Source organism: Ambystoma mexicanum, chromosome 13 (genome assembly GCF_040938575.1).
Source record: "Ambystoma mexicanum isolate Mex_15411 chromosome 13, UKY_AmexF1_1, whole genome shotgun sequence".
Classification (NCBI taxonomy): Eukaryota; Metazoa; Chordata; class Amphibia; order Caudata; family Ambystomatidae; genus Ambystoma; species Ambystoma mexicanum.
In genome coordinates this window covers 817,241,991-817,268,687 of record NC_090938.1, presented here as the reverse complement: position 1 = coordinate 817,268,687, position 26,697 = coordinate 817,241,991, and the positions used below count along the sequence as shown (strand labels likewise).

The window sequence follows — 26,697 nt, the reverse complement described above, 5'->3', positions numbered from 1 at the left end:
AGAGCAGCCAGCATCGCAGTCATCCACAAGTCGGTAGAGAGTAGCCAGCATCGCAGTCATCCACAAGTTGGTAGAGAGCAGCCAGCATCGCAGTCATTGACAAGTTGGTAGAGAGCAGCCAGCATCGCAGTCATCCACGGGTCAGCAGAGAGCAGCCAGCATCGCAGTCATCCACAAGTCGGTAGGGAGCAGCCAGCATCGCAGTAATCCATAAATCGGCAGAGAACTGCCAGAATTGCAGTCATCCACGAGTCGGCAGAGAACAGCCAGCATCGCAGTCATCCACAAGTGATAGAGAGCAGCCAGTATCACAGTTATCCACAAGTGGCAGAGAGCAGCCAGCATCACAGTCATCCACAAGTTGGCAGAGAGCAGCCAGCATCACAGTCATCCACAAGTCGGCAGATAGCGGCCAGCATCGCAGTCATCCACAAGTCGGCAGAGAGCAGCCAGCATCACAGTCATCCACAAGTCGGCAGAGAGCAGCCAGCATTGCAGTCAGCAGAGAGCAGCCAGCATCGCAGTCATCGGCCAGCGTTGCAGTCATCCACAAGTCGGCAAGGAGCAGCTAGCATCACAGTCATCCACAAGTCGGCAGAGAGCAGCCAGCATCGCAGTCGGCAGAGAGCAGCCAGCATCGCAGTCATCGGTCCGCATTGCAGACATTTACAAGTCGGCAGAGAGCAGCCAGCATCGCAGTCACCCACAAGTCGGCAGAGAGCAGCCAGCATCGTTGTCATCCACAAGTCGGCAGAGAACAGCCAGCATCGCAGTCATCCACAAGTCGGCAGAGAGCAGCCAGCGTCGCAGTCATCCACAAGTGGCAGAGAGCAGCCAGTACCGCAGTCATCCACAAGTGGCAGAGAGCAGCCAGCATCACAGTCATCCACAAGTCGGCAGAGAGCAGCCAGCGTCACAGTCATCCACAAGTGGCAGAGAGCAGCCAGTATCGCAGTCATCCACAAGTGGCAAAGAGCAGCCAGCATCACAGTCATCCACAAGTCGGCAGAGAGCAACCAGCGTCGCAGTCATCCACAAGTGGCAGAGAGCAGCCAGTATCGCAGTCATCCACAAGTGGCAGAGAGTAGCCAGCATCGCAGTCATCCACAAGTCGGCAGAGAGCAGCTAGCATCGCAGTCATCCACAAGTCGGCAGAGAGCAGCCAGCGTCGCAGTCATCCACAAGTCGGCAGAGAACAGCCAGCGTCGCAGTCATCCACAATTGGCAGAGAGCAGCCAGTATCGCAGTCACCCACAAGTGGCAGAGAGCAGCCAGCGTCGCAGTCATCCACAAGTCGGCAGAGAGCAGCCAGCGTCGCAGTCATCCACAAGTCGGCAGAGAGCAGCCACATCGCAGTCATCCACAAGTGGCAGAGAGCAGCCAGTATCGCAGTCATCCACAATTGGCAGAGAGCAGCCAGCGTCGCAGTCATCCACAAGTCGGCAGAGAGCAGCCAGCGTCGCAGTCATCCACAAGTGGCACAGAGCAGCCAGTATCGCAGTCATCCACAAGTGGCAGAGAGCAGCCAGCGTTGCAGTCATCCACAAGTCGGCAGAGAGCAGCCAGCGTCGCAGTCATTCACAAGTGGCAGAGAGCAGCCAGTATCGCAGTCATCCACAAGTGGCAGAGAGCAGCCAGTATCGCAGTCACCCACAAGTGGCAGAGAGCAGCCAGCATCGCAGTCATCCACAGGTCGTCAGAGAGCAGCCAGCGTCGCAGTCATCCACAAGTCGGCAGAGAGCAGCCAGCATCGCAGTCATCCACAAGTGGCAGAGAGCAGCCAGTATCGCAGTCATCCACAAGTGTCAGAGAGCAGCCAGCGTCGCAGTCATCCACAAGTCAGCAGAGAGCAGCCAGCGTCGCAGTCATCCACAAGTGGCAGAGAGCAGCCAGTATCGCAGTCATCCACAAGTGACAGAGAGCAGCCAGCGTCGCAGTCATCCACAAGTCGGCAGAGAGCAGCCAGCGTCGCAGTCATCCACAAGTGGCAGAGAGCAGCCAGTATCGCAGTCATCCACAAGTGGCAGAGAGCAGCCAGCGTCACAGTCATCCACAAGTCGGCAGAGAGCAGCCAGCGTCGCAGTCATCCACAAGTAGCAGAGAGCAGCCAGTATTGCAGTCATCCACAAGTAGCAGAGAGCAGCCAGCGTCGCAGTCATCCACAAGTCGGCAGAGAGCAGCCAGTATCGCAGTCATCCACAAGTGGCAGAGAGCAGCCAGCGTCGCAGTCATCCACAAGTCGGCAGAGAACAGCCATTTAGCTGTGCACCTCGGGCCGTCGCCCGCTCTACCCGGGCCAAGAAACAGGGCTGCCAGCACTCAAAGTGTGGCAGATGGGGGCCAGGACAGCACAGTCAGTCAAGAATTTCAATGTTACCACACATAGAACGACATAAATAAAATGTTACGACAAGATTCACTGTGAAGTAAAGCTAAGAATCCCTCTGTGTACTCTGGAGCAACAGACACATCCCTGGCCTTGACTGCTCCATACCAGAGAGGCGGGACAAGCCTCTGGTTCCATTCTACCTGCATACAAACAAGGACTTTTCTTCGATTTCTTCGCAAACAAACTCTCAAAAATATCAATGAATTATATATATTCTAAAATATAAAAGACCAGGATCTCATCTGAACTGCAGAGAGGATAGGGCCGAGCTAAAGGAATGGAACAACCCCTCAAGTGGAATGCGGCAGCGGAGTGATATATTAAGGGGACTCTTCGACATGTCCAAGGGGTCCGCGGGGGGTCTTCTAGTTCAAACTTCACTTTGAAAGAAATGTACAGGAGGGAAGAAGGTGACGTTGCGGCAGGAGTTGCACTTTGTACATGCTTTCAAAATGGCGGTGTGGCAGGGCTTTCCAAAGTCAAGGAACCATTGCAGGGGGGTGTTAGGGCCCCATCTGTACTCTTGAAATGCACAGGTGGGGAGTGACACCAGGGTCGAAAAAGCAAATGGGGTACCAGCTGGAAATCTCACAAAATGTAATCTATTCACTGAATCTTGAAGGAACAATCCTACCATTCCCAGCATGCACTTGGTGTGTGACATGGACATCTAGAGGCAGCTCATGGTAGTGGGAAGAAGAAACATGAATACCACAGCCATGGGTAATAATGATGGTAATTAGTACCACCTGTTACCAAGTGCTCTGAAACTGGACTTTCAGGTATGCAGCGCTATATAAAATACCAAATAGCATTGTTATTATTACTACAACAGTACATGCTGGATTTCTGCTGCTTGGAATTGCTGTGAAAATAGTTATTATTTTAATTGTCCTCAATTTTTGATCTTGGAAGGTTGAAGTGCAGAGCCGGCCCTGCTGGGTTTTAAACCCGTGTCCTGTCTCGGGTGTCTAGGCGAGCGCCTAACTCACGGGGCTATCTTACTGGCTAAGAAGCATTACGGCTACCTTACACCATTGCTCTGTGGGAGAGAGAGCACTGAAATGCTGTGAGAGCAAAAAACAATGAAGGGTTTGGAGACTCTCACCATTCAGTCTTTAGGTGCTCCCTATCAGCTGCTGTGCGCTCACACAAGAGTCAATTCATGTGTATGTTTGGGGGGTCACATCAGTCCTGACCATTTGTCCCATTCTCTGAGAAGCACTTCTGCACAAGCCGGTGGTAGAGACCCTCTTTCTTCAGCAGCTCCCGGTGAACCCCTTCCTCCACCACCTGACCCTTGTCCAGCACGATGATCCAATCTGCCTTCTCCACCGTCTTGAGTCGGTGAGCGATAACCAGCACGGTCAGACCTGGGATCCTGGACAGTGCCTCATGCACCTGAAAGAGAAGATGGATGGGCTTTTGTCAACAGACTGCAGATATCAAATGTCAATAACATTGACAAGAAACAGGATTCTCTGCACAAGTCCCTTTCTCTGATTTCCACCCGCCTCAGAACTTGATATTGTACACGTTGTAATCTGAGCTAATCCTACCTCGGATCCTCGGCCATCTCCATTCATCAAACCTATTTTCTTCTTTGTTGTTGCCCTATTTGGTTACCTTATTTAATGTTTCCCTCAGGTACATTTCCATCATGCTTTAAGCATACAATTGCCTAAACTTTCCGAAACAAATCTAATTTTGACACATCTAACCCTTCTATCGCCCAATATCTGTGTTGCCTTTTCTTTCAAGATTCTTAGAAAGACTTGCTCATTCCCATTTAATTTCATATTTTAACCTACATAATCTTCTCTCTTCTTTTCAATCAGGCTTTTGCCCCGGTCACTCAACAGAACTTTCCTCCTGGCAGTATCCAAGTATTAGGATTTTATTTTATTAATGTGACAAGTTCATATTACAACTTTACACACATAAAAATTCATTTCTTAACATATATGTAAAACAATACATCATTAAGAACACAATGCGCAATGACTGACAGTTTAAATCATAAGTCCTTAAAATATATACATATTATAGACAATATTAGTTATGTCTCCTACAGACACACTTAAAATAGAATGATATCCCTAAAACATTTTTATTCTTTTACTAATTCATCAACAATACATCTGTTTCCAGAAGCAATGTAAATCAATAGGCAGCGCTTTATTCTCAGTGTTCAAGCAGTATAGCCCAAACCTATCACCCTTAATGCTATTGTGGTGGTTAACGAGACCTTCTAGAACAGACCTATATAACGCCCCCTTTTCCCGACACTCTGTCAATACATGTCTTTCTGGTTCATCCACTGCCGGGAATCTACACAATAGAAAGAATCGTTCTGACTTCGGGACCTATAACAGTCAGCACTGGAAACCTATTTGTACGCAGAAGCAGAATACATCTGTGCAATATGGGCACAGTGCACAATGTCAAGAATCTCTTGGGTGACATAAACGTATGGTTGACCTCTGCTCTAGCATTACAAGACGTCAGATTAGACATATCATCGAAGTTCACCGACCAATCCTATTTTTCCAGTTTACTGGTGAATGTTTTCTCCAGGACGTGATATTCACAGTCCCAAGTGAGACACCAATTAACCAGATCAAATGTGGATTTCACCAAAGCCGTGTACTTGTCTTCGTGTCCCACATCACTGGACTTCCTCAAAAGTTCTATTAATCTACTTAAATGCTATATGCACGTCATCAGAACGCATCTTGTACTACTAGACTTATCTGCTGCCTTTGATAACCTTGATCACCCGACGCTTATCTCTTCTTTATCTTCACTCTGTATCCCTGCTACGGTGCTATCACGGTTTACATCTTACCTTCAAAATCGATCTCTCTCAGTATCGACCTCTCTCAGTATCCTGGCAGGGCTCTCTGCCACAAATTCATTCTATTCCATTTGACGTTCCTCTGGTTTATATATTGGTCCTATCTTATTCTCACTTTACACTACCCCTCTTGCTTCCTTAATATCTACTGTTGGTTTTCAAGTACATTTTTATGCAGATGACCATCATCTCTTTCTATCCTTTTCTGATTTCTTTCTTGGAAACCTTACAGTTTGTTTTGTTTATAACGCACGCCAGACCCGAAGGTATCAGGGCGTAGGGTACATGAATATTTTCAGTTTATGGTTACAAAATTTACATGGTCGCACAAATTATAATACAGTTAAAAGTTCCAATACAACAGCAAGAAATATACATACAGTGAGCATAGTCGGAAGACATTACATGAAGGAGAAAGGTTCAACATGATATAGGCATAGTGGTGTCTATTTACAGTGCAAGCAGTAGGGATAGTCAGATAGTGGCTGAAGTGCATTTAATGGTCGTTATCTTTGAACCAGTTGATGATGTTATGCCTGAAGTTCGGGTACACTTGGTCCTCCCTCAGAGAGGGGAGTAAGGAGTTCCAGAGCTGTGTAGCTTCGACTGGGAAACTGCTTCCTCCAGATTTTGTCAATTTGATCCTTGGTAACATCAAGCAGTTTGTTGCAAGCAACTCCTCCACGAGTCTCTGTTCTGTCTGCTCTAAGAATCGTATAATTGTTGGGTACTGTGAGCATGAGCGCAGGGCCTGCTGCTGCATGTCGCCATGATTCAGTAATGGCTAGAAAGTCATAGGGCCTCATTACAAATCGCCCGGTATGGAAACAACGGTGGCGGTAAACCCGCTGCCACCGTTGTTTCCATGCCGGGCGATCACAACTCCTGCAGGCGTGAGGTGATGTTCCCGCCAGGTCTGACCTGGCGGGTTTAACACCGCCCGCCTGCAAGCGGACGAGGAAACACCGGCAGCATTACGAGATGCTGCCGGTGTTTCCATGATCCCCATTCCCATTGAGTCCCATAGGACTCATTGGGAATGGGGATTAACACCATTCCGCCTCCGTGATTCCCGGAAAACCGGGGTTGTAATGCCCCGGTAATTCCGGGAATCACGGAGGCGGAATGGTAATACGAGTCCGGCGGTAACCAGGTGGTTTTACCGCCGCGGTTACCGCCGGACTCGTAATGAGGCCCATAGTTTTCTCAATGGAATGGGTGAAGTACTGTTGTTGACTTCCTCCGTTGGGGTCAGGATGTGGGGTTTGTTTTGCTTGTATTTTTTGTGAGTAGGGTTGTTAGTCTTAGGCGTGAATAGAGTAGTAGGATTAGTATTTTTGGTTATGCTCATAGGGGCAGTTTCTCCTAAGGCCAATATTGGTTATTAATCTGGCCGGTGGTTTGAATAATTTTGTCAGTCTAGAGAGTAGTCTAATGTTTCTGGAGGAGAAGTGACAGGGTATATTTAGTTCTAGGTGGATTCCGGGTAAGGTTGACGGTAGATGACAGTTGTTGTTGGCCCAGAATACTAGGTACCGATGGGGTGGGTGCATCACCCGATGTGGCTACCATAGTATTGTTGTTGCAGTGAGGTCTGGAACAGGGGTACTAGAAAGGTTTGTGGAGTCTAGAACTAGTGCTAGTTGTCATGATCTCTGCTTCCAAAAGGTCAGGGTTTTCCCAACTCCCTTGGAAGCAGATCCATAACCCAGGTTCCGAGTGCCAACCAGTCCCAATTGGGACCTTTTGGACCCAGTCCTGGCGCCAGTGGCACCAGGCTCATAAATATGCCCAGTCCCAGCGCTGGAAGCGCCGGGCTCATAATGCTTGGGTGGACTTACCTGCAGCAGACCATGCTGCTTACTTGCCTGCCAGTTGAGCCTCTGATCCTCTTCTGTTTGGAACTACTTTTCCTGTTGGGTGGGGAAGGAGCCACTCCCTAGATTCAGAACACTGGAACTCTTCTGGAAAGCAGGAACTCTTTTCTTACCTAGGCGTGGCTGTGGAAGGAGACACCTAAGCACTACAGGAGGCTATTTAAACCACACCCGATGGATGAATCTTGCTTTGCGTTATTCTGCATCCCCTGCAGCAGAACGCTCATCGTGTCTTCTGCATCTGATCCTGGGCCTAAGGGAAAAGGCTTACCATCCTGAATCCAGTCTTCAGCAACACCTATAAAGACAAGAAAGAACAGGTTAGCATTACGGTCTTCAGTGACAGCTCTTCACTTACTTGGTCCATCGGCTGTCACCAACGCCTCGCGCTGCATTCCGGCATCTGAAAGACAAAGGCTTACCTACTCTTCGTGCGCTCCGGAGGTCTTCACACTGCATTCCGGCATCTGAAAGACAAAAGCTTACCAACTCTTCGCACGCTCCGGAGGGCTTCGGCGCTGCATCCCGCATCTGAAAGACAAAACAAGGTGCGTTTAAAGACATTGGGGAACTTTGATACTCACGTGCCATTACTCCTTTCCACATCTAACCCAGTGGGTATTCCGGCACCCTGCAGCCGCTCCGAACTTGTACCTGCAAAATAAAAAGACAGTTAGAGCGCATCGTGAAGCAGGCAACAAGCGCTTACTTACGTGCTTCCAGGCGCTTCTATTCATCACACGGGCTCCATTTTCAACTCACTTCAGCCCGTCACCCGCCATCGCCGGAACCCTGCAAAACAAGAGACATCATTACTAAAGACTTTAAAGACATTAGAATTACTCGAAACTTACCGTTCGTGCAGTAAACGACGGACAGCAGTCCTCTGAAGTCAAGAGGCCTGCTCCCCTTATCCAGTGAAGAAACTGGTTACAGCACCCTGCCCCGAGGCAGATGGAGAGCATGGCGTTCACTTACCTAAGGTGAGAGCGTTAACCTTTGGGGTTCTACAGGAGAAGAGAAAGGGAAGAAGAGAGAGACATTCAATAACCCAGTTCCTTAATCCCATATTTTCTATCTGCAGACATCTTACCCTTCGAGGCAGACATACAGTGCACAGAGGTCCAGCCCAAAGAGCCAGCCGTGTGTTACACATCACCTTTGAAGATACGGTATACGCCCAGTCAAGACCGGCGCCTCTACGGGAATCAGGTGAGCGTTACAGAACGCAAAGCCTACCAAAAAACTCCCGTCCAGGCGCTATGGAAACCTCGGATACCGACCAGCTAGCCCAGTTACTTGGGGAACTAAGGGCAGAAGTGCATGCAGCCCGTCAGGAAACGAACGCTCTAAGAAGGGAACTGATTATTTCCAAGGAGCGAACAGATGATCTCGCTAGACAATTGCTACAGTCACAAGCCGGACAGACCCCGTTACCCGCATCGGGGGGAAATCTTCCTTCTACATCCTCTATGAATCCAGTGCAGATCAACCTACCTGGGAATGTACCTCTGGCTCCGCCCGAACGATTTTCTGGTGACCCAAAGAGGTTTGCAGTATTTATCAATCAGTGCCGGTTGCATTTCTTATGCCGGCCAGCAGCCTTTCCAACTGATCAAGCTAAAGTAGCTTTCGTGCTTTCGTACCTTAGTGGCAATGCGGCAGACTGGTCGATCCCTCTAGTAAATCAAGATGATCCGGTCCTCCATGATTTTCAAGCTTTTCAGCTCAGTATGGAAAAACTGTTCGCAAGACATTCACAGGGGCAGGCCTTGGACAATGAGCTTCTTTCGTTGCGACAAGGTAATCAAGACCTTTTGGCTTATATTGCGTCTTTCAACAGACTGATAGTGGAAACTCAATGGCCTGAGGACAAAAGGATTACGCTGTTTTATAGAGGTCTACGTGGAGAGCTCAAAGATGTGTTAGCCCAAGTAGTGAATCCCCCATAAGATTGTTCGGACTATATAGACTTAGTCGTTCAAATAGATCACAGACTGCAGAACAGGAAGGCCGATCGTTCCAAGTTTGATGCTCGAGTATTTTCCAAACCGCCAACTCCTTCCAAAGGAGTAGACTCCGGGGAACCCATGCAAATAGGGGGTCTGAAAGGTCCTCTAACACAAAAGGAGCGGGAAAGGAGAAAACAGTTGCAATTATGCCTCTATTGCGGAAACTCAGGGCACTTTCTTCGAGACTGTCCGGTGAAACCTGCCAAGAAGGCAGTAGGAGCTGCAGTTACCAAGGTTACAAACTCTGAGCAGGGAAACGACCCCGCCCGACAAGAATAGAGGTCCTCTTGCCGAGCGTGAAAACCAGTTCCGTGACCTCGCATTTCGTGATACCTATGGTCCTCATTAGCCCTGATAATCCGGATCGATTACATGCAATTGAAGCTTACGTCGACAGCGGTGCCATCGGCAATTATGTGGATCATGAAATGGTTTTGAGGATGAATCTAACTCTTTGTCCCAAGGCTGTAAAGGACGTCATTACTACGGTGGATGGTACGGAGATAGCCTCCGGGCCAGTAACGCATACCACTCAAGAAGTGACGCTAGTAAGTCAAGATGGACACCATGAGAAGATCGTGTTCGATGTGATCAAGGCCCCTCAGTTTCAGATTATTCTAGGAATACCTTGGTTAGAGAAACACAATCCTCTGATCGATTGGCGAGCAAGAACGGTCAGTTTCCAGAATGTGTCTCTACTTGTCCCCCTCCACCTGGTGTTGCACTGGCAGCAATTTCTTCAGAGACTCCCCAGTTACCTCCCGAATACCTAGAATACCAAGATGTTTTCCGGAAGGATCAGGCTAACTCTCTACCTCCTCATAGGTCTTATGACTGCCAGATAGACCTGATACCTGGATCTACTCCTCCTTGTAGTAGAATTTATGCCCTCACCGAGCCTGAGAACCTTCACCTTCGACAATACCTGGATCAATACCTGGCAAATGGGTTTATTCGTCCTTCCAAGTCCCCTGCTTCTTCAGCTTTGTTCTTCGTTCCAAAAAAGGAAGGAGACCTTAGAACTTGTATAGATTATCGCTCCCTGAACCAGATCACCGTTAAGAATAGATATCCGTTACCTTTGATCCCTGAACTCCTGGACCAAGTCAGAAAAGCATGCATATATACAAAGCTGGATCTTAGAGGAGCTTACCACTTGGTACGAGTAAAAGAGGGCGATGAATGGAAGACGGCCTTCTGCACCAAGTATGGGCTATTTGAATATCAGGTCATGCCCTTCGGACTTTGCAATGCCCCGGCCGCCTTTCAATATTTTATGAACGATGTCCTCAGAGAGCTCATAGATGTGTGTGTTGTTGTTTACATTGACGATATCCTCGTTTATTCTTCATCGGAATCTGAACATCGGAAACACGTGAAAATGGTCCTCGAAAGATTGCGTCAACACAAACTTTTCGCTAAATTGGAAAAATGTGTTTTCAACGTGACTGAAGTTGAATTCTTGGGATTCATATTATCACCTGGCGGAGTGCGTATGGATTCAAAGAAGGTCGATGCAGTTCTCAAATGGCCATCACCATCCTCCGTAAAAGGTGTGCAAAGCATGTTAGGCTTCGCTAACTTTTACCACAGGTTTATCCCCGAATTCTCTCGAATAGTCCAGCCCATCACTGCCTTGTTAAAGAAAAACAAACGTTTTGAATGGTCTACCGAGGCGGAACAAGCTTTCCAGGATTTGAAGACTAAATTTATCCCTGCACCAATCTTAAAACACCCTCGCCCCGAACTCCCCTACATCGTGGAAACTGATGCTTCAAGCCTTGCCATGGGGGCAGTTCTATCACAAAAGGACCCGGTAACCAATCAGTTGCATCCCGTGGCATTTTGGTCCCGCAAATTCTCGCCTCCTGAAATCAATTACACGATTACTGACAAGGAACTTCTGGCTATCAAGTCTGCCTTTAAGGCTTGGCAGCATTATCTGCTGGGGGCCCGACACACCGTTACTGTGATTACGGATCACCGAAACCTGCAATGTTTGAAAACCGCAAAAGCCCAATCCTCTAGACAACTCCGTTGGGCATTATTCTTTGCCGAGTTTGACTTCATAATTACCTATCGACCTGGTACAAAGAACGGTAAAGCTGATGCCCTTTCTCGGATGGGAGTGGAAGAACACTTGATCAACCCTAAACCTGTACCAATCATTCCCGAACAAAGAATTCTGGGTGTAATCGCCACAGAATCCATAGAGGAAGTTAAGGATAAAGCCAGGCAACTTGTAACTCCAGCAGACATACAGAATTGGCATCTGCAGGGAAAGGACTTTGCAGTAAAGGACAACTTATTGTATTTCCAAGAACGATTATACCTACCCAGCACAGATTTACAGAAAAAAGTAATCTCTTGTTATCACGATTCTTTAATGGAAGGACATCCCGGTATGGCCAAGACCTCAGAAAAGATCAAGCGCTACTTCTGGTGGCCGACTTGGAAAAAAGATATCAGAGACTTTATAATATCCTGTGGAGTATGCGCCCAAAACAAGAGTCAAAAGGAAAGACCAGCAGGCCTCTTACGCCCTATTGACATCCCACCTCGCCCTTGGCATACGCTTTCTATGGACTTCATCACCGATCTACCTCCATGCTCCGGATACAATACGATTCTAGTAATCGTGGACTTATTCTCCAAGATGGCACATTTCATTCCGCTCAAAGGCTTGCCAACAGCAGCAACTGTGGCCCGAGAATTTCTCGAAAACATCGTCCGACTGCACGGTTTTCCTTCGGTTCTAATTTCGGATCGAGGTAGTCAATTTATTTCTCATTTTTGGCAAAGTTGCTGTCGGTCGGCTCAAATTGATGTGAGACTATCGACCAGTCACCACCCTCAGACCGACGGACAAACCGAGAGGACCAATCAAACTCTGGAACAGTATTTACGCTGCATGCTGCAACAAACTGAAAAAACTTGGAAAGACATCCTTTGGATAGCCGAATATGCCTACAACAACTCTGTCCATTCGGGAACTGGGAAAACCCAGTTTTTTCTTTTGTACGGCAGTCACCCTCGAACCTCGGAGTTGGATCCCCTCCAAGATCTTGAAACACCAGCAGTAGACTACCTGCATTCTACAATCACCCAAGCCTTTAAGGAAGCTGTTTCTCACCTTCAAAGGGCTAAAAAACAATACAAGAAAGGAGCAGATCAACATCGGAAGGAAGCCCCTCAATATCAAGTAGGGGATCAAGTCTGGTTATCCACCAAGTATCTACCTCTAAAAGGGCCACGCACATTCAACCCAAGATACTTTGGTCCCTATTCCATCACTACCATAGTAAACCCAGTAGCGGTCAAGTTGGACTTGCCCCCGCACATGAAGATACATCCGGTCTTCCACGTCTCTCTATTAAAACCCGTGCAACCTCAAACCCGACTAACTAAATCTCCAAAACCTATCCTAGTCAGTGCTTTAAGTGGGCCGGGGCCTGCCGGGGCCGGGCCCCGGCAGTCTCCAAAAAGTGAGGCTGAGCCGGGGCCCTGCCGGGGCCCCCCAGCCCCACCACGCCATGGCAGGACGCATTATCCCGCCGCAGCCGCAACGAGAGATGCGCCCGCCAGTTAAACGTCAGGCAAGCTGACAGAAGTGCCAGCCAGCCACAGCGTCGCTGTGACTGGCTGGCACTTCCGTCAGTCTCTGTAACTTTCTCTGATGACCCCTCATCTGAGGGGCCATCAGAGGAAGCTACAGTCCCTTAGTTCCCCTCGCCAGGTCACTGACCCTCAGCGAACCCGCGGGCTCCATGATCTAATATGTAGATTAGATCACGGAGCCCGCGGGTTCGCAGAGAGTGAAAGATGCCTCGGGGTCAGTGCTCTGAGCAGAGATCACTGAGCCCAAGGCGCCTTTCTCCATTGGCAAGGCTTTATAAAAGATGCCTTCAACTGTGTACGTTTAAGCCATCTTTTATACACGTAGAAATATTTCTATGTTTATAACAGATGGCTTGAATCATACACAATTCAAAGCAACTTTTATAAAGCTTTGTCGACGGACAAAGCCACCTTGGATTTTGTCCGTCCTCAACGCTTTATAAAAGATGCCTACGTTTCAAGACGTCTTTTATAAACATAGACATATGTTACAAATGTCTATGTTTATAAAAGGCAGCTTGAATAGTACACAAACCATAGTAAGGTAAGCACACAAGTGTGCGTAACTTACTATGGTGTGTGCACTTTCAAGCCACCTTTTATAAACATAGAAATATGTAACATTGCTATGAATATAAAAGAAGGCTTGAAAAATACACAAACCATAGTAGTACGCAAACAAATATATAAATGCTCAAATACATTTATATATTTGTTTGCGCACCTTACTATGATTTGTGCACTTTTAGGCCACGCCCACAATGGAGGCCACGCCTCCAAACGAGGGCCCCCCCTCAATTTCTTACCCCACTTAAAGCACTGATCCTAGTTGATGGAGAACTCGAGTTTGAAGTCAAAAGCATTCTGGACTCCAAGATCTCCAAATCTAAACTATTTTACCTAATTGACTGGAAAGGCTACGGCCCCCAAGAGAGATCCTGGGAACCTGCTGAATATGTCCACGCTCCTCGCCTAATCAAAAGATTTCACCGAACATTTCCTGACAAGCCAAAACCCCCGGAGAAGCCCGGTTTGGGAGGGGCCTTGAGGGGGGGTACTGTCATGATCTCTGCTTCCAAAAGGTCAGGGTTTTCCCAACTCCCTTGGAAGCAGAATCATAACCCAGGTTCCGAGTGCCAACCAGTCCCAATTGGGACCTTTTGGACCCAGTCCTGGCGCCAGTGGCACCAGGCTCATAAATATGCCCAGTCCCAGCGCTGGAAGCGCCGGGCTCATAATGCTTGGGTGGACTTACCTGCAGCAGACCATGCTGCTTACTTGCCTGCCAGTTGAGTCTCTGATCCTCTTCTGTTTGGAACTACTTTTCCTGTTGGGTGGGGCAGGAGCCACTACCTAGATTCAGAACACTGGAACTCTTCTGGAAAGCAGGAACTCTTTTCTTACCTAGGCGTGGCTGTGGAACGAGACATATAAGCACTACAGGAGGCTATTTAAACCACACCCGATGGATGAATCTTGCTTTGCGTTATTCTGCATCCCCTGCAGCAGAACGCTCATCGTGTCTTCTGCATCTGATCCTGGGCCTAAGGGAAAAGGCTTACCATCCTGAATCCAGTCTTCAGCAACACCTATAAAGACAAGAAAGAACAGGTTAGCATTACGGTCTTCAGTGACAGCTCTTCACTTACTTGGTCCATCGGCTGTCACCAACGCCTCGCGCTGCATTCCGGCATCTGAAAGACAAAGGCTTACCTACTCTTCGTGCGCTCCGGAGGTCTTCACACTGCATTCCGGCATCTGAAAGACAAAAGCTTACCAACTCTTCGCATGCTCCGGAGGCCTTCGGCGCTGCATCCCGCATCTGAAAGACAAAACAAGGTGCGTTTAAAGACATTGGGGAACTTTGATACTCACGAGCCATTACTCCTTTCCACATCTAACCCAGTGGGTATTCCGGCACCCTGCAGCCGCTCCGAACTTGTACCTGCAAAATAAAAAGACAGTTAGAGCGCATCGTGAAGCAGGCAACAAGCGCTTACTTACGTGCTTCCAGGCGCTTCTATTCATCACACGGGCTCCATTTTCAACTCACTTCAGCCCGTCACCCACCATCGCCGGAACCCTGCAAAACAAGAGACATCATTACTAAAGACTTTAAAGACATTAGAATTACTCGAAACGTACCGTTCGTGCAGTAAACGACGGACAGCAGTCCTCTGAAGTCAAGAGGCCTGCTCCCCTTATCCAGTGAAGAAACTGGTTACAGCACCCTGCCCCGAAGCAGATGGAGAGCACGGTGTTCACTTACCTAAGGTGAGAGCGTTAACCTTTGGGGTTCTACAGGAGAAGAGAAAGGGAAGAAGAGAGAGACATTCAATAACCCAGTTCCTTAATCCCATATTTTCTATCTGCAGACATCTTACCCTTCGAGGCAGACATACAGTGCACAGAGGTCCAGCCCAAAGAGCCAGCCGTGTGTTACACATCACCTTTGAAGATACGGTATACGCCCAGTCAAGACCGGCGCCTCTACGGGAATCAGGTGAGCGTTACACTAGTATGGCCCACAGTAAGATTGGCTGTGAGGCAGCGGCATGTAACAAAATGTACGGGGACAGTGTCTAGTAGGATGTCCTTCATCTCCACAGAAATAGCATCTGTGTTCCTTTGTGAAAGGGAGGGAGAAGTGTAGGTGTTGGGAAGCATCTTGTAACTTTTCCTCCCACTAACATAAGGGTGTTTTCCTCATCTTGGGTCAGGTCTCCTGGTCCCTCCAATTGAGATATTCCCAACCCTTCTGAGCTACCCTTTATAGTCTCCTGAATAAGTCGTTTTTTGCTCTTTCATCTCTCTAGTGTTTTATTAAATGATAAAACTGAAAACTCCTGGCTTTCCCTAAGCTATACGGTATTCCCTACCTAACAAAACTAACTAGCGTGCTCGTCAGTTGTCCGTGAGAGTCCAAAACTAAAATGCAGTCCATTGTCCCAAATCTAACCTACTTTGGCCCTACCACTATTGAGAATAACTAAAAGTTAAGAGAATGCCTCCCTTCTCCTGGTATATGGTCACTCTTACTAGTCCACCTTCACTGGGACGAGTATATCTACACATAAGGAGACCCAGATGGCTTCTCGACCATACACTATGCCCCAATTCCTTCATACAAACGAGTAATGGTCCAAATCACGTGCTTATATCTTATGTGGGCTAATAGCTCACATGTCCCTCCAACTATTCCAGGAATTATTCGTACTTTCTTCGGCGTGTTCCAAAAACATTGAAACACTTGTGTAGAGACGCGTTATAAATGCCATATAATATCATATCATATATAATTTATTTTACTTTCTTCAGATACTCTGTTTCATCTCTTCGCTGGGACAGATATGAGTGTTCCTGTAATGAATCAGTTTATTCCCATATTCTTTTATTTATTTATTTTCCAGGTTTTCTCCTTACCATCTCACAGCAATTACACCAGTCAACATTTTCACAAATACACGTTATCCTGACCCTTATCCCTATAACAACCAGGTTTGTAGTGAATAAACATTTCCCAATCAAACACCCCCCCCCTCCATTTTCCTCTGTTGCCCCCCCCCCCCCCAGCCCTCTCTTGTAACTTTCAACAACTCCAACTGCCCATGTTCAAGGAGGGCATAAGTCCGGTGTTGACATTAGTTCATTAAGCTTTTGTCCCCAGTGCAATGCTTCCCCTCCACCCTCTTCCGAATCCACCCTCTCTCTCAGGATCTGGATCTCAGCCATCGCCCATCGTCATACATCCCCGGCCCAAGATTGCACTGCAGGGCCCTATGGGCGTTTCCAGGATATCGCTATCCTATCTTTTTACAATATAAGCAGACTTTTTACTACTTTCTTCTTCACTTTCCCTTTTTTCCACCTGGCACCAACCCCCACAAACATATTTCCGGAGTACATTCATATATACTATGCATCCAAGTATTCAGCTGACCCATAAGTTCTCCCCAAAATACTTGGGTCACCCTGCAATCCCATATCATGTGCCAAAACCCAGCTGATGCTTCCCCACATCTAGGACATCCATGTGGGTGTTGCGGGTCAATTGCATACAATCCAGATTGTCATGTACACCCTATGTAGGAAATTATATTGGATTAGACGGAACCTAGCGTTGCTGGACACCTTTGTCACTTGCTCTGAGATATGCATTCAATGAGTATCTGTGATCTCATACCCCATGTCCCCCTAACCTTTCCCCTTGATCCCTAGCGTGGGCCTCTGTTTCTGCTCGCCAATCCCTTTATACAACCTAGTGATCACTCCTCTACTGCCCCCCCCACACCCTCTCGAAGTCCAGCATCTGCTATAGCAAGGGGTTTGTCTCCGGTTCCTCAGTAGTCTCGTCCCGCAAGTCAGCTAGTCTCTTAACCAACCGTGCGTAGCCCACAAAGGTTCCCTGAGACATTGCATACATTTGTCTCCATTACTCAGATGATAGAAGCCTCCCCATTATATAAAGGTCCCCTATCCTAGTACAGACTTTTCTCTGCTGTTTACCAGTACCGAAGGTGGTTAAAATCTCTTGTATGATCGGGTCAAACCCCAATGGTAAGTTTGGACTATACATCCGTGAGGTACTAAATTTCCTGAGAAGGCCCTGTCATATTTCCCTTGGAATGGCATATATTGGACTCCATCTCACCTCGCCCATTGGGTCCCACAACAACTCAATCCCTTCCCTTGTTCCCGGGAGCGCCAACAGGAACCTCTGCAGAGAGGAGTTCCAATTGGTCACCGATTGCAACTGACCTGCCATAAAATAGATCTCGAAATCTGGAAGTGTGAGCCCCCCATGTTGATGCAATCTACGAAACGTCTCCAGAGCCACCCGTCTACAGCCCATTCCCCATAATAATTCCCCGATATTTCCATCTAGCATGTTGAAAAAACACCCTTTTGATCTTATATGGGATGTTCCTAAAGTAATAGAGCAGTCTAGGTAATATTACCATCTTACATAGAGCAATTCTTCCCATCCGGGATAACGGCAGGGTCTTCCATAATGCCACTGAGTCTCCTATTCCAGACAAAGCCCTCCCTGTATTCCAAACAAATGTTTCTTCCATTTCGTGGAAAATTGTAATACCTAAATTCAGAATGACTCCAGTTCCCAGCGTATCTCCCCTTGCGGAAGTAGTACCCTCGGCTGTCCCGCAATGCTGCCAGCAGGAACAGCAGAGATTTCTCTTTTTAACAAAAAGTCAGACAGCCGCCTGAAGTTGCCCAATATCTCCAATATTATCGGGATAACCTCCCTCGGGTTACTGACACACAATAATGGGTCATCTGCATACAGGGGAATATTATGGGTTATGCCCCGGACCTTGATATATAGTGCCTAAAATACCCAGCCAGAGGTTCCAGAGCCATAGCAAATAACAGTGAAACTGGGCAGCCCTGTCTAGTCCCCCTTTCCAGTGTCCACTGTGACGAGATTCACCCCCCCCTGTTTTAACCTGCGCCACTGGTTCCCTGTACAATAAGTGAATCCATCTCTGAATACTAGGTGCCAACCGAAATGCCTGCATTACTCGAAATAGCCAGGACCACTCCACAGAATCAAAAGCTTTGGTTGCATCTAAAGCCATTAGCGCAAGCTCTTCCTTCGAATCCTTCACCTGCCCCATTATATAATGCAACCTTCTGTTGTTCATCGAGGTATTGCTCCCACCCACAAATCTACACTTATCCGGGTGTATGAGGTCCAGAACCACCAGTCTTGTTGCCAACACTTTCCCCAATATTTTAGCATCGACATTAATGGGGGAAATGGGTCTATACGAGTCACAATAGTTTGGATCTTTAGGGGGTTTCAACAGTACCGTAATGAGTGCCCCTCTCATGGTCCTAGGAAGGATCCCCTGGTCATACGCTGCCTCATACACTTGTTTCGGAAGGGGAACCGATATGTCTGCATATTCCAGGTAGAATTCCACCGACAGACCATCTGTGCCCGGGGAGTTCCCTCTTTGCATCGACCAAAGAGCCTGCATGATTTCCTCCGTCTCTCTGGGTGCATCAAATTACTCCTTCTGCTGTGGCAATTTTAGTATTCGAGCTATGTCTATCCAGTCCCCCGCCGCCTCCTCCTTATATGTGCCTTCGCTGGAGTACAATTTCTGTATAAGAATCCTGAAATGCCTCATTAATATGTTGCCGTTTGGCTGCCCGTGTCCCAAACTTGATGCTTAATGGTCCCCTGCAGGGACTCTTTCCAAATCAACCAGGCTAACGGGCGCCCTGCCTTGTCCACCTCTCCGTATATTGGAACCTACTGAAGCTAGCCAACCTTTCTTGATGGACCTGTTGGTCACAAAGGGCCCAAGCCAGTTCTGATCCTACCGGATGCCCCAACCCATCTCATTCGCCAGTTGTCTGACCTGCCTTTTGGATTCCTTCAGAGTCCGTCAATGTCCTACGTTTGCCCACCACCTTCGAAATGCAGACCCCTCTCATTGTTTCTTTGAGGGCTTCCCACATGGTCCCCACTTTCGCAACCAGCCCCTCATTAGGTGCTAGGAATGTGGTTAATTCTTCCTGTATCGTGTTTTTAAAAGCACCATCTTCCAGTGAATCCACCCTTGGTATCCAAGTTGGTATTGCCGTCAGAGTAGCTGCTTGCTTGAACGCTGTCACTAATGGGGCATGGTCCGACAAGATCTTCCCCCAGATATTTCATGTGTTCGAACCTATGCGCATGTTCTCTACCCGCAAATATATGATCTAGTCGGGAATACGATTTATGCACTGGTGAATAAAAATGAATATTCCCTGTCATCCCAAGTGTTGCCCTCCTGAGATCCACCAAGTCCAACCCAGACACCACTATTCAATTAGCCCGTCAACTTCCACCTAGTTATTGGGTCTATACCTGACCGGTCCTTATCCGGGTCTAGAAAGCAGTTAAAATCACCTCCCAAAATGAAGATATCTGCTCTGTCACCCCAGACAATACCTGCACTGATTGAAAATAGTCCTCATTGTCTGTATTAAGCGCATAAGTGTTCACTATACAAATGCTCTGTCCCTCCAACCTCCCTTGCACCATAAATGTCCATCCTTCCGCATCCCCTTTTGCATTGGGACTTTTCCCTCTATTCAAATCAAAACCCCTCTAGAGTATGATGGGTAGGTCGATGCCACCACAGTGCCCACCCCACCTCCTGCACAACTCGTCCAAATCAGGGCACGTTAAATGTGTCTCCTGCAGGAGTGCTATCGGGATTCTGTGTCTTTGCTGGAACCTACAAACCTTTCCCCTTTTTAGCCCTGTTCCCCAAGCCTCTAACATTCCACGTCCCAATTCTAATCGGCATCATTGCACTTCGAAAACATCTGTCTGGCCCCAGGTTCCACACAATACCATGCGTTACCGCCCCCTGCCTTGGATAAACTCCATACCCCTGCCACACATGGGTAAACTCTGGTCTATAATACTAGAACACCGTTATATCAAACGTAATCCCTCATGTCTCCCCTTCCCCTCAAATACCCACCTCCCTCCCACCCCTTCGCCCAAAGTCTTCCATCTTTTATTGCTGCAAATCTTTCCACACCCCTTTCCCTATTCCCCACCACCCGTTAGTAACATCCCAGAACTACATATGCAGAAGAAACTGTCCCTTTCCTCACTGCGGCAGCCTCTCGCCGCTGGTCATTCTGAAACTTCCTATTAGAACCATCCAGTCCACCCGTCCCAGCAATAGCTGTCTGTGGTGATCAGGGGTGTGGTCTCACTCCAGTCCGGCCCCCCAAAAATGTGCACACCCAAAATCCCTCCCAATGGTGCAGTCTTCCTCTTTCCATTCTGTCTCATCCTCATGTTGGCTTTCCCGTGATTTATTCCTTCCATCCTTGTGGGTCCTCTCAGTCTTGCCTCTCTTCCAAGCTACCTACTACGGCCTTCCTGGACTCCAGCCACAATCAGGCTTCCGATGCTGAGAGAAAAAAGCTTGAGGTCCTGGATGCCAACACCTTTTAATTTCGCCAGAAAGAACATCATACATTTTAAATTGCTTTCCCCGGAGCTTCCATTTCACTGCGTCAAATGACCGCCTCTGCACCTCTTTGATGAAATCCGTGAAAATAAGAATTCTCGCATGCCCACGTTGTATACTGCTGACTCTTCTCGCTTCCTGCAGGATCACATCCCGATCTTGGAAATTAAGGAGTTTAGCCACTATCGTCCGGTGGTGGTGGCCGCCCGGCACCCTATGTGCCCTCTCCACCACTAACAATTTTGAAAGGCTTTGTGGGTGCAAAACATCCAGTACCAATTTCTCCACAAAGAGCTCTGTGCAGTTGTTTTCTTCTATTTCTGGCACCCCCACCAATCTGATATTACATCTCCGAGATCGGCCTTCTGCATCCTCCACTCTATCTTCTAAGACCCTGGTCGCTCCTACAAGGCCCTTGATCTGATTTTCCAACTGTTCCACCACGTCCTCCACGTCGCGGACCCGTTGTTCTGCCTCAAACACTCTATCATTGACCTTATTTAGGTTTGCCGTACCAGGGATACGTCTACCCCAACTTCCTGTATCTTGATTTCTAATGCCTTTCTTGAGTCTTGTATCACCGACATGGGGTTTTCCATAGTGACCGCCCCTGCCGCTGGCTCGGAACCAGTGTCTTCCTCCTGCCGGTTCATGGCCTTTTTATGCTGTTTGGGCTTAGCTGCCACATACACCCCCATTTTCTGTTGTCCATTCACCATCTCTTCCTCCTGTGTGGATACCCCCCTCCCCTTATGGTGGTGAACTCTCCGGTCAATTGGTCCAGCTCATGTCCATGGATTTTCTGCAAGTCCCCTTTCCCTGCCTGCTCCTGTCCTTGAGGAGTCAATTGGCTGAAACCTCTCCTCTCAGTCTTTGCTAGAGCAGCGCAGCTCTTTTTTTACCCTCAGTGCTCAACTGAGTCCCACTCCAACTTTGGCCCCACACTGTGCTGAAGGAATCTGGGGGGTGCCCCCTCTTCAATAATGACTCAGTCTGCCCCCTCAGTCCTTGAATACAGGCGTGTGTCTTGCTATCGGGCTCTCCACCTCTCCAGCAGTGTCTGCCTTTCAGCCCTGTTATTCTGATATCCTTGCAGGGCATGTCATTCTGTCTTGCCGCCTGTGATGTGGCCCCCCCGGGTGTCCTATCAGTTATAATAATCACAAGTCCCCTCTGGCCACACTGGGCCCCGCTTGCACATTCTCCCTCCTCCACACACCTGCTTTCGTGTGTGGTTCCATCCGCCACCCGTTGTTGCACTGGATAGATGAGGGCCTCGCCAATGGCACTGCGGATCCCGTCTCCAATGCCTGCTGTGTCCTCCAGGCTGCTCAGCTTCCTCCACCACCAGCTCAATCTTCCCTGCCAGGATGGTGGACCGCTGCTCTGCCCGGGCCGCACTTCAACATCACTGCTCGCCTCTGGGACACCACAGTGCTTCACAGGTCCTCGAGCAGACGGTTAGTGTGCCACACCGTCCACCTTTACAGGAATGGCCATAACCTTGCTAACTTTAAGGATATCTTTAGGATTTTACAGGGCCGACCTCGGAGCTCCGGAAGATTCCCCTTTGCATCGCTGTGTTGCTGGCCACACCCCCTTCTTCCAATATTCTTAGTTCGTTCTTTTGTTTGGGACGAATATGAACTTTCCAGTAGGGATTTTGACTTGCTTTAAGTACTTTTAATATTGTCTCTTTACCAGGAGGAGTATTGAGTATTTCAATGATGATTGTAGGTCTTCCTCCTGGGTCTCCCGCTAACCCTGTGATTTGGACCATTTAGGGATGACCTCACCGGGTCTCTCAAGCATTGGGGACCTTCTCTCAGGTTGGCTTTTTCCTCTCGCACGCACAGCTGCGAATGGTCCCTCTGTTTGTTCTGCAGGGGCGTTCTTTGTGTTTTCACCATAGGGTGTATCTGTGCTGTGACCAGGACACCTGGCCCACCGCCTTCTGTTTGCAGTCACGCCACCACCCCATTCAGTACACCTTGGGTCATCTTCGGTTTCCCGCGTCTCCTGGGTTGCTTCAAGCAAGACGTTGGGCTTCTCAGCTACACACCTCTCTCAAGGGTTTGGTGTCCTGCCTCTTCTCTGCATAGCTCAAACAGCTGATTCAAACTTCCCAGCTTCTCCACCTGGTGTTTCCACCTTCTATTTTTATGACGTTGTCTGGAGTCATCCCCAGTGAACGGTCGAAGTCCTTTCTCTCTGCCGGGCTCCTACTCTGTATTGCACCATTGTGTTTCTTCGTCCTAGTATTGCATGGATTTGCTATTGCAGGTGTTATCGATGCATTTGATTGACAATAGTGGACTTTGATGGATTCTTCATCCTTTTCTTCAAAATAGGTCTTGGAAGGACTATTAAAACCACACAGCTTAGGGGGTTCCTTCCCAGAACGTGAGTCCTTGTCCTCAAAGGGGATTCTCTACCGGTGAGGTCCTGCTAGCCTCTACACCTAGGGAGGGTATTGCGTAGCAGGCTCATCTCCCTAGCCTCACAGGGAAAGGCTCCACGCCTAGGGAGAAGTGACTGAATCCCACAATTCGTCACAGTAGCCTCAGATTGTCCTCCAGGAATTGCCTTATTGGTGGAAAACAATTTCTTTGTTCAAATCATTAAAGAGCATTTTTACTTATGCTTACCAAGTCATATTTTGTATCTCCCCCTTCCAATAACATTCTTTAACCAGGAGCCTCAGTAATAACCTGAACTGGGAAGGGTCCAGGAAGTGCCTCTAGGTAAGCTTCAGTGCCGGAGAGAGATTTGCTCTCTCAGTGGCCGGAGGTTTGATTAATGGAAGATAAAGCAGCTTGGCAATACATTCCTAATGGAGCTCTATTGCTCGCCCCTTTGGGGAATTCAATGACTTATTCCTGCTGGAATTATTATCCTGCTCTTCTATTTTTATTTTATTTCCTGAATGAAGCTATGCCTTCACACAACACCTTTCTCGAACTCTGCGATCTTCCAAATGCCCCACGTGTCGCTCTAAAGCTTTAGACCGTGTTTTGATCGTAGAATGATCAACGTTCTTACCATAACCTGCACATCCATTACAGAGACACAAACCTCAAACATAGCCTTATTAGAAATGATCTCTACCTTCTTGTATCTGCCTCCAGTTGGCCAGCTTGGCGGGACTGTAGGCAGCTACTGGCACTGTCTCTTATTCCTACCCACATGTCCCAGCACTTGCTTTAAAACAGGGGTCTTGAAGGGATCTGGAGCAGGAACTCTGTGTGCTGCAGCAGCCACTCTCACCTGTCAGTTCCAGACACCAAATTAACAGAATGCATAAAGAATGATGCAGAATGGTTTAAAAAAATGCAAAATGCAGAAGGAGAATCTGTGCATAACTCCCCCCTCCCTCAAAGAATCCCCCCAAACCCTCATAGAAGGCTAGCCTAATGCTTGTGCATGCCGGCTAGGTTCCTTGGTCTGCTGACCCCCCATAGAAGGCTAGCCTAATGCTCGGGCATGCCGGCTAGGTTCCTTGGTCTGCTGACCCCCCATAGAACGCTAGCCTAATGCTCGGGCATGCCGGCTAGGTTCCTTGGTCTGCTGACCCCCCATAGAAGGCTAGCCTAATGCTCGGGCATGCCGGCTAGGTCCCTTGGTCTGCTAACCCCCCCATAGAAGGCTAGCCTAATGCTCGGGCATGCCGGCTAGGTTCCTTGGTCTGCTGACCCCCCATAGAAGGCTAGCCTAACCCTCGGGCATGCCGGCTAGGTTCCTTGGTCTGCTGACCCCCCCCCCATAGAAGGCTAGCCTAATGCTCGGGCATGCCGGCTAGGTTCCTTGGTCTGCTGGCCCCACATAGAAGGCTAGCCTAATGCTCGGGCATGCCAGCTAGGTTCCTTGGTCTGGTGCCCCCCCATAGAAGGCTAGCCTAATGCTCGGGCATGCCGGCTAGGTTCCTTGGTCTGCAGCCCCCCCCATAGAAGGCTAGCCTAATGCTCGGGCATGCCGGCTAGGTTCCTTGGTCTGCTGGCCCCACATAGAAGGCTAGCCGAATGCTCGGACATGCCGGCTAGGTTCCTTGGTCTCCTGGCCCCACATAGAAGGCTAGCCTAATGCTTGGCATGCCGGCTAGGCTCCTTGGTCTGCTGCTCCCCGTAGAAGGCTAGCCTAATGCTCGGGCATGCCGGCTAGGTTCCTTGGTCTGCTGCCCCAAAATAGAAGGCTAGCCTAATGCTCGGGCATGCCGGCTAGGTTCCTTGGTCTGCTGCCCCCACATAGAAAGCTAGCCTAATGCTCGGGTATACCGGCTAGGTTCCTTGGTCTGCTGCCCCCCCATAGAAGTCTAGCCTAATGTTCGGGCATGCCGGCTAGGTTCCTTGGTCTCCTGCCCCACATAGAAGGCTAGCCTAATGCTTGGGCATACCGGCTAGGTTCCTTGGTCTGCTGCCCCCCATAGAAGGCTAGCCTAATGCTCGGACATGCCTGTTCGGTTCCTTGGTCTGCGTCGTCTTGCACATTATTTGGTTGCCAGACAGGGCTTATTTGGGAACACCCAAAACCACTCCATCATCTTGGACTCTGTCACGGTACTGCCCCTTCTCTACTCTGCCCTCCTTACCGCACCATGCCAACCTCACGTGACTTGGAAGCTCATGAAGGCAACAGAAGCCTGCACATCCTCCAAAAACCAGTCTCAGCAGTGCCATTCATTTAATGAAATTACAGATAAAAGATGCACAACATTCTATAATATTGCACAGGTGGAGTATAAATAGAACATTAATCATAGTTAATGAAATGATGACAGCTGGTCAGCAGGGGATGAAAGAAAGATCACATGGTCTCTATTCTGGAGGATGAATGGGGCAAAAAACGGGCACCAATGAAAAAGTGGCCCACCATGGCAAATGGCAATTCATTCCTTTTATGCCAGCCTGTTTCAATAGTACCCAAGGGGGATTTTTTTAATCAAATATTACGCCAATTCAGCAATTTAAAGAATATTTACTCAGCAATAATGGTCAAAATTACTAGCCACATAGAGAAGTAATTCATCAAACTGGCCCACATTGGCCGAACAAGTGGCTCACTTGGACCCAAAAAACTGGCCCACACACGCGTTTTGCTTTTTTGGTTCGGCCATGGGCCTATTGCCCTATAGGCCAGTGCGAGCCTGGCGGCGCCTATGAGATTGTGTAATGCCCGACGTGTAAAGGAATCTGATTTCATGTGTGCCCCACCTATGATAAATATCCTTCTTGGTGAACATTTGGATGAACTGGTTGATATGAACGCCCTCACAGCATTCTGAGCTCCCTACTCACTCTATCACATGCCTCTGCTAATACACATATCTTCTCTAATTGTGCTTTTGTTCCAAACGGAATCCGCTCTCTTCAAGTAATAATACGTGAGGCTGAGTGAGGGCTGTACTGCAAGATAGTGGCCCACCAGCAGGAGTTAATAGGCCAGAGTGAAGCAAGGACCTTTATTGAGGTCACCAGCGCCATTACCACCCTGTAAGTCATTAGTTGTGGGTATTATGTTTTGCGGGAACAGCAGTTGGCCCCCAGTTCATTTTCCATTTATGAGGCGATGAATACATGCCAACAGGCCTTCATAAAATAAAAGAATGCTTATTCATCATGGCTGCCGATGGACATAGAAAGGGAACTCAAAAGAAAGAGTCCACTTTCTATTTCCACGGCACCCAGGACACACAAGAGGAGGTTCAGCAAAGAAGAATTAAAGTGAAAGAGAAGTTCTCTTTGTTTAATTTAAATTAATTAAAAGGTGCAGGTAATCATGGAGACACAGGTGAGAGTGAGGACCTTGTTGCTGGAACCTTGGTTTATATCAGTAGGTACAGCGTTTGGTTCCGCACAATCTTATTGGTTACGATCACCAGGCTGCTACATTTGGTATATCAACTTCTGAAGTCTGTATGGGAGGAAAGTTCTTTTAGGCCCCC

General features: G+C 48.3%; 1 protein-coding gene across 2 annotated transcripts in view; it reads right to left on the bottom strand.

Annotated features, from left to right (window-relative positions):
• Window positions 1–2,585: 2,585 nt before the first annotated feature.
• The window catches only part of LOC138522059 (antigen peptide transporter 2-like), a 268,133-nt gene continuing 244,021 nt past the window's right edge, over window positions 2,586–26,697 (bottom strand). For both annotated transcript variants that reach the window (XM_069635292.1, XM_069635294.1), the window contains one exon: window positions 2,586–3,790. In XM_069635292.1, the coding sequence (XP_069491393.1) occupies window positions 3,578–3,790 (213 nt within the window). In that variant the 3' untranslated portion in view covers window positions 2,586–3,577. The remainder of the gene's footprint in view (window positions 3,791–26,697) is intronic.